At 48.4% G+C, this 8,153-nt stretch overlaps 1 protein-coding gene across 1 annotated transcript in view; it reads right to left on the bottom strand.

Moving 5' to 3' along the window:
• Positions 1-1,060: 1,060 nt before the first annotated feature.
• Positions 1,061-8,153, bottom strand: part of acaa1 (acetyl-CoA acyltransferase 1) — a 48,268-nt gene continuing 41,175 nt past the window's right edge. Inside the window, exons 10-12 of the mRNA XM_038798561.1 lie at positions 4,573-4,628; positions 3,070-3,215; positions 1,061-1,475 (exon numbers count right to left, since the gene is read on the bottom strand). Coding sequence (XP_038654489.1) covers positions 1,400-1,475; positions 3,070-3,215; positions 4,573-4,628 — 278 coding nt within the window. The 3' untranslated portion in view covers positions 1,061-1,399. The remainder of the gene's footprint in view (positions 1,476-3,069; positions 3,216-4,572; positions 4,629-8,153) is intronic.

Genomic DNA, 8,153 nt, shown 5'->3' with positions numbered 1-8,153 from the left:
AGAGGTTTATTAGATCATTTTATTTGGGATTGTACCCTTTGGTTGATAAGATTATTAAATATTGGGACTGTAGCTTTAAATGTAGGGGAGATGAAAGGAATCATGTGACTTATGTCGGAGTCTGCCTAACAGGAAGCCTGGATGGTTTAATTGTAGAGATTTGAGGAAGACTCAAATGTTGAGAGGGAGATGCTGGGTGACAATGCCAACAGGTTATTGTTGAGTATACCATGAATAGACCTGAACAAAGCCTCCCAAAGTGCCTGAAAGGTGCTATTAAGTTGTAAACAGAGGTTCAGTAAATTACCCCTTTAAGTCTGAGATGAAAGGAGAGTTGGACTCAGAGGTAACTTATTAGCTTTGTATCTAGCGAGAAATGTTGTTGCGTTTTCTGTTGTCTTGAAGCCATTTTGAGATTAGGTTACAGGCTTCCCTATATACACAGGCATATCACAGACAGATATCAGTTAGTTGTTTTGTCTTGTGAGGTCTGCAACCAACTAAGAGGTAGAGAGCAAGATGTGAAAAAAACAGGCCTTTACCTTAAGCAGAGAAAATGCAAACCTTATTGTTTATACGACAATGGGTGGGGCGCAGAATTTGAACACAAGAATTAGGAGCAGAAGTAGGCAATTCAGCCCCTTGAGTTTGCTCCGCCATTCAATCATAATGGCTGATCTTTTCCTGGTCTTAAATCCACCTTCCACCTGTTCCCCATATCCCTTTAACCTGTTTTTTGTTATCAGAAATATATCTATCTCCTTTAAACCATTTAATGACTCTGAGTCCACCGTACTATAGGGCAGCGAGTTCCATAAATTCACCACCCTCAGCGAGAAGTAGTTCCTCCTCATCTCAGTTCTAAATCTACCGCCTCTCAACCTATAGCTGTGACCTGAAGACTGAGTTCATGAGGACTTAGAGAGGCTGGAAGATTTCCCTAGTTTTGAATTAGAGGAATAAATATACAGTGTAACCGTCAAACTGTGAAAGAGTTTTGGGATTAGACATTACTCAGCTGGGCAAATAAAACAAAACCAACTCACTGGAAACAACTATAAACTGTTTGCTATGAGACCTTGTCCACCTTGGGCAAGTGACAAGTGATAAGAAAGTATTTATTTCTATAATTTAGAGGATAAGTTGCCGATACAAGAAACTAGTGTTTAGTCACTGGTGTTTTTTAGTCATTTGATACAGTAAATGATTTTTAAAACATGAAAACTTAGCATCCTTTCAGCTAATAACTGTGCAAATTTCACTTTTAAAAGTTATCGTCTGTGGAGGACAAAACGCAAGAATAAGCAGGTAAGAGCACACGAAGCAGTCAATTAGAGGTTCTTGTGTTATAATTGGTAGTCGAGCAGTTTTTCCACTGTGGTCTTCAATACCGAAGATCTCAGTTTGCCAGGTACTCAAACACAGCAGCAGCTCCCATTCCTGTCCCAATGCACATGGATACAACGCCATAGCCTCTGCAAATTCAAGCAAAACGTCATTTTTTTAAAAATAAAACAGCGGTCTCCGACTAGAAAGCAGACCATGAGGAAGACACGGGGAGAATGTGCAAACTCCACATGGACAGTGACCTCCACATGGAGCGAACCTGGGACCTCAGCGCCGTGAGGCAGCAGGGCCAACCCACTGCGCCACCCATGCTGCCCTGTGACCAATATTAATTCAGCAATCAACATTACTTTTTTTTTAAAAAGCCAGGTGATTCCTGGGATATTGCTCTAATCTCTGGGATGTCAAACGACAGAAATGCAAGTATAGGTCGAGTATCTGTCATCCGAACCCCTCGAGGCTGATCGCGTTTTGGATTTCACATCATTTCAATTTTCGGATATGGCCTATTTACATTACGATGGCCAAAGTCTCGGTTAGCTGTACTCTAAAGTCAATAAAATGGATGGAAAAGTGAGATGAAAATGAAATGAAAATCGCTTATTGTCACAAGTAGGCTTCAATGAAGTTAGTGTGAAAAGCCCCTAGTCGCCACATTCCGGCGCCTGTTCGGGGAGGCTGGTACGGGAATTGAACCGTGCTGCTGGCCTGCCTTGGCCTGCTTTCAAAGCCAGCGATTTAGCCCTGTGCTAAACCAGATGTGACACTAAATGATAAATACAGGGTAGCTCTAATATGTTCCCACCCGTGGCGTCATCCATGATTCTGCTTCCTGGAGAGGGTTCAGAGTGTTGATGTGGAGTCAAACACCGCGGCTCCCCGTGCTAAAGGTCGGGTGCAATCAGTGAGCTTTGTGTCAGTTTGGGGTCATAGGATGTGGGGGTCGTTGGTTGAGCCAGCATTTGTTGCCCAAGGGCATTTACAAGGCAACCACATTGCTGTGGATCTGGAGTCACATGTAGGCCAGACCAGGTAAGGACGACAGATTTCCTTCCCTAAATATTAGTGAACATCAGTGAACCAGATGACGTTTCCGACAATCGCTTCACGGTCATGATTAGACTTTTAATTCCAAATTTGTTTGCTGAATTCAAATTTCACCATCGGCCGAGGTGGGATTCGAAACCGGGTGTCTAGAGCATGACTCTGGGTCTCTGGATTACTATCCAGTGACAATACCACTTCGCCACTTCCTCCCCATCATGTCAGGTCGGGTGCAGTCAGTGAGGTTTGTGATGGTTTGGGTCGTGTCAAGGACTCCCCACGCAGAAGGTCAATGAGGTTGAGAAAAATTAAGTGTAGTTTTGGATGTGTTCGGTTTTCGGAATTACAGGTAAAAAAAAATACTCGACCAATAGTTTATTTGACTTTCAACCATAACTTGCATTTATATAGCGCCTTTAGCATCATAAATTATTCCAAGGCATTTGACAACAGAGTAACCAGACATAAAATTCACTAGGATGAGTTAGTTGAGCTGAATAACCTTTTCTCATCCCTGAATTTTCCTCATCGTGTACGTGTTTAAAATGGTAGTCACCCCGATGGGGAGCAGGGACTTGGGAGATTGAACCCTTCCATTTGCCTAATGATCAATGTAAGATGGGTCCCCGTGCTTCTGCTACATAGAGGCAGGTGCACTGTACAGACAGACACACTCACCTCTTTCCCCTGCGCTTCAGCTCATTCAGCAGGGTAACAATCTGCCTTGTCCCAGTGCAGCCCAGTGGGTGGCCCAGTGCTATGGCACCACCATTCGGGTTTACCTTCTCCATGGGGAGACCCAGCTTCTCAACACAGTACAGAGCCTGTGGAAGTAAAGAGAGAGAAAGCGAGGAGTCAGCAGTTCCATACTTCTTAAAAATTATTTTATTCTTTCTCCGCTTTCCTCCCACAGTTCAAAGTTGTGCAGGTTAGGTGGATTGGCCGTGATCAATGTGAGAGGTTACGGGTGTAGGGCGGGGGAGTGGGCCGAGGTAGAGTGCTCTTCTGGCGGGTTATTGTAGACTCGATGGGCCGAATGGCCTCCTTCTGCACGGTAGGGATTCTATTCTATGAAATAAATGGGAATGAATGCGTGCCTGTTGAAAGGAGAATGTCCCTCCACTGCGGATGCACAGTAGCAGCAATGAGTACCATTGAGAGGATGTACTGCATGAATTCTTCCTCCTTTAGCACCATCTTCCAAAGCCATGGCCTCTATCGCCTAGGGCAAGGGAGGAGACACAAGGGATCACCAGCTTTGGCAAACTCTCTGACAGGTCACTCACCATCCTGACTTGGAAATATATCGCCGGTCCTCAGTGTCACTGGGTCAGAATCCTGGAGTTCCTTCCCTCGCAAGGCCTACACCACGTGGACTGCAGCAGTTCAAGAAGGCAGTTCACCAACTACTCGAGGGTAACTGGGAATGGGCTGTCCGTGCCATGAGGCAGCAGTGCTAACCGCCATGCCAACGTGGTGCGAGGCAGCAGTGCTAACCGCCGTGCCACGAAGCAGCAGTGCTAACCGCGCTGCCACCGTGCCGCGAGGCAGCAGTGCTAACCGCCGTGCCGTGAGGCAGCAGTGCTAACCGCCGTGCCGCGAGGCAGCAGTGCTAACCGCCGTGCCACGAGGCAGCAGTGCTAACCGCCGTGCCGTGAGGCAGCAGTGCTAACCACCGTGCCGTGAGGCAGCAGTGCTAACCGCACTGCCACCGTGCCGTGAGGCAGCAGTGCTAACCGCACTGCCACCGTGCCGTGAGGCAGCAGTGCTAACCGCCGTGCCGCGAGGCAGCAGTGCTAACCACCGTGCCGTGAGGCAGCAGTGCTAACCGCCGTGCCGTGAGGCAGCAGTGCTAACCGCCGTGCCGTGAGGCAGCAGTGCTAACCGCCGTGCCACCGTGCCGTGAGGCAGCAGTGCTAACCGCCGTGCCACCGTGCCGTGAGGCAGCAGTGCTAACCGTGCCGTGTATTTACTCATTACGAGTTACCGCGTTTGGAAATAAAAATGAAAAGATGAAAGACATTGGACACGCTTGTGGGTAAATGGCTACATCTGCAAGGGAAAACACGGACAAGCCCGGGCACAATTCCTCCAATTGGCCTGCTGTGTACTTCAAATGTTTCTGTAATAGATTCCCCACATTCAACATAGTTCTCAGCATTGAGTACGAGTGTATCTCACCTGACTAGCGAATGCTTCGTTTATTTCAAACACATCGATGTCGTTGACCGTGAGCCCTGGTAGAGGGGGGAGAAAAATGAAAGTTCAAGAATCAGATCAAACACCGTCCTTGGATGAACATCAGACCATGGCTTTGGTCAACGGGGATCAGTACTCGGAATAATACAGCACAGGCTATTCCACCTATCCTGCCTCTGTGCTAGCTCCGAGCAAAAGGTATCCAATCAGCCCCACCACCCCCATAGCCTCTCAATTTCTGTTCCTTCGCGAGTCAGCACGTGGCCCAGTTGGTAGCACTTGCGCCTCAGAGTCGCAGGGTTCTAGGTTCAAGTCCCACTCCACAGCTGGGGTACAGAACCAAACGCTGGCCACTGCTATGGAGAACTGAGGGAGTGCTGCACTGTCAGAGAAGCTGCCTGTCCATTGAGGTGTTAAACTCCGGCCCCATCTATCTGCTCTGGTGGATGGAAAATCCAATGACATTTTTTTTTTTAAAAATTCCCAATTAAGGGGCAATTTAATGTCACCCTTTAGCCTCCTCTGTTCTGAGGAATTCACCCCAGCCTACCCATTCTTTCCTCACAGCTGCAATTTACCAGCCCTGGCAACATTCTTGTGAATCTCCTCAGCACTCCCTCCAGAGTAATTATGTCCTTCCTGACTGTGATGACCAGAGCTGCAGACAAACTTGACCACTTTGTCCATCTGTCGTTAGAACATAGAACGCAGAGTGCAGCAGAAGGCCATTCGGCCCGTCGAGTCTGCACTGAACCACTTAAGCCCTCACTTCCACCCTATCCCCGTAACCCAATAACCCCTCCTAACTTTTTCTTGGACACTAAGGGCAATTTAGCATGGCCAATCCACCTAACCTGCACGTCTTTGGGCTGTGGGAGGAAACCGGAGCACCCAGAGGAAACCCACGCAGACACGGGGAGAACATGCAGACTCCGCACAGAGAGTGACCCAGCAGGGAATCAAACCTGGGACCCTGGCGCTGTGAAGCCACAGTGCTAACCACTTCTACCGTGCTGCCCCACAAAGGACCACCTTCCTTTGTGGTGTTCTGCCACCTTCAAGGACCCGTGGACATGCGCTGCAAGGTCTCTCACTTCCTCTTCCTTATACAGTCATAGATGTTTACAGCATGGAAACAGGCCCTTCAGCCCAGCTTGTCCATGCTGCCCAGTTTCTATCACTAAACTAGTCCCACTTGCCCGCATTTGGCCCATATCCCTCTATACCCACCCTGCCCATGTAACTGTTTAACCGCTTTTTAAAGACAAAACTGTACCCACCTCCAAGAAAAGGGATGAGGATCCAAAAACCGATTTTAGAGAGTTAGCACAGTGGTCCACAGTGCAGAAGGAGGCCATTCGGCCCATCGATTCTACAATAACCCTCCAGAAGATCATTCTACCTTGGCCCACTCCCCCGCCCTATATCCGTAACCTCTCACATTCACCTGAGGAAGGAGCAGTGCTCCGAAAGCTCGTGTTTGAAACAAACCTGTTGGACTTTAACCTGGTGTTGTAAGACTTCTTACTGTGCTCACCCCAGTCCAACGCCGGCATCTCCACATTTAGGGAGTTAGGTTGGAAGAGCAGAGTAGTGATCTCAGGATTGCGATCTGTGCCGCGTGCAAGTGAGGTAAGGAACAGAGAGCGAGTGCAGCTGAACGCATGGCTACAGGGCTGGTGCAGGCGAGAAGGCTTCAGATACGTGGCTCATGTGGATGGGAACCAGAACTATGGATCAGAGGATAGGGTAGCTGTTGAACAGGCAGCAATAGTATGCAGCGAGTCTGTGAGGAAGGATGGACAGTTGATAGGGCAAAGTTACACTCAGTGGAATGGGTTAAAGTGTGTCTGTTTCAATGCAAGGAGTATCAGGAATAAGGGCGATGAACTTAGAGCATGGATCAGTACTTGGAACTATGATGTTGTGGCCATTACGGAGATATAGATTTCACAGGGGCAGGAATGGTTGTTAGATGTTCTGGGTTTAGATGTTTTCAGAAGAATAGGAAGGGAGGTAAAAGAGGAGGGGGAGTGGCACTGTTAATTAGGGAGTGCATCACAGCTGCAGAAAAGGAGGTAGTTGAGGAGCTTTGTCTACTGAGTCAGTATGGGTGGAAGTCAGAAACAAGAAAGGGCCAGTCACTTTATTGGGAATTTTCTATAGACCACCCCCCCCCCCCCCCTCCAATAACAGCAGAGAGATGGAGGAACAGATTGGGCAGCAGATCTTGGAAAGGTGCAGAAGTAACAGAGTTGTTGTCATGGGTGACTTCAACTTTCCTAATATTGACTGGAACCTCCTTAGTGCAAATGGTTTGGATGGAGCAGATTTTGTCAGGTGTCCAGGAAGGATTCCTGACTCAATATGTAGATAGGCCGACTAGGGGAGAGGCCATATTGGATTTGGTGTTCGGCAACGAACCAGGCCAGGTGTCAGATGTCTCGGTGGGAGAGCATTTCGTTGACAGTGACCACAACTCCTTAACCTTTACCATAGTCATGGAGAGGGATAGGAACACACAGTATGGGAAGGCATTTAATTGGGGAAGGGGAAATTATACTGCTATTAGGAACTGAGGAGCATAAAGTGGGTACAATTGTTCTTTGGGAAATGTACAACAGTAATGTGGGGATTGTTTAAGGAGCACTTGCTGCAAGTGCTGAATAGTTTCATCCCACTGAGATGAGGAAGGAATGGTAAGATGAAGGAGCCTTGAATGACAAGAGAAGTGGAGCTTCTAGTCAAGAGGAAGAACGAAGCTTACATAAGGTTGAGGAAGCAAGGATCTGGCATGACTCCAGAGGGTTACAAGGTAGCCAGGAAGGATTGAACCTCTCTTAGATTGCACAACGGCGAATGTTTCTGGAGTGGCGGTCAGCATTGCCACTGGGGGTAGCGGCTTGGTTGGGTGACCTGTGTAACTTCCTGCGGTTACAGAAGGTAAAGTATGAGTTATGGGGCTCAGCGGGAGAGTTTGAGAAAAGGTGGGGGATGTTTGTGACCGTGTTTAGGAGCTGTTCGTCACAGGGGGGTGAGTTATGGGGAGTGGGGGGGTGAAAAAGGAGAAAAATCTGTACAAACTCTATAGTTGATTGTTGGGAATAATGTTTCCCGGGGTGTTTATTTGCTGTAACCTACTTTGATACAAGTTTGTAATAAACTGCGTTGAAAAAAAAAATCAGCATTATGTTACCAACACCACCATTTCCGAATTAAACCAAATCTACTGAATATTTCCTGCTTTTTCTGTTCGTAGTTCAGATTTCCAACATTGGCAGGATTTTGCCTTTGCACTAGCTTTGGAAGGTTAAGCTCGTGAGGCGTCCAGGGGCACGATTCTCCGCTCCCCACGCCAGGTGGGAGAATTGCGGGAGGGCCGGGCGACTCACGACACGCCCCCCCTGGCGCCCCCCGCGATTCTCCCACCCTCCGCTCGGAAGAATCGCCGCTCGCCGTTTTTCACAACGACCGGCGGAGGGGCGGAGAGGGGATTGAGCACCAAGGCCGTGCTCGGGAGGGGACTGGCCCGCGATCGGTGCCCACCGATCGTCAGGCCGGCG

The sequence above is a fragment of the Scyliorhinus canicula genome, chromosome 5 (assembly GCF_902713615.1).
Source record: "Scyliorhinus canicula chromosome 5, sScyCan1.1, whole genome shotgun sequence".
NCBI lineage: Eukaryota > Metazoa > Chordata > Chondrichthyes > Carcharhiniformes > Scyliorhinidae > Scyliorhinus > Scyliorhinus canicula.
The sequence above is the reverse complement of the archived record's forward strand: the minus strand, read 5'-3'. Positions and strand labels throughout refer to the sequence as shown.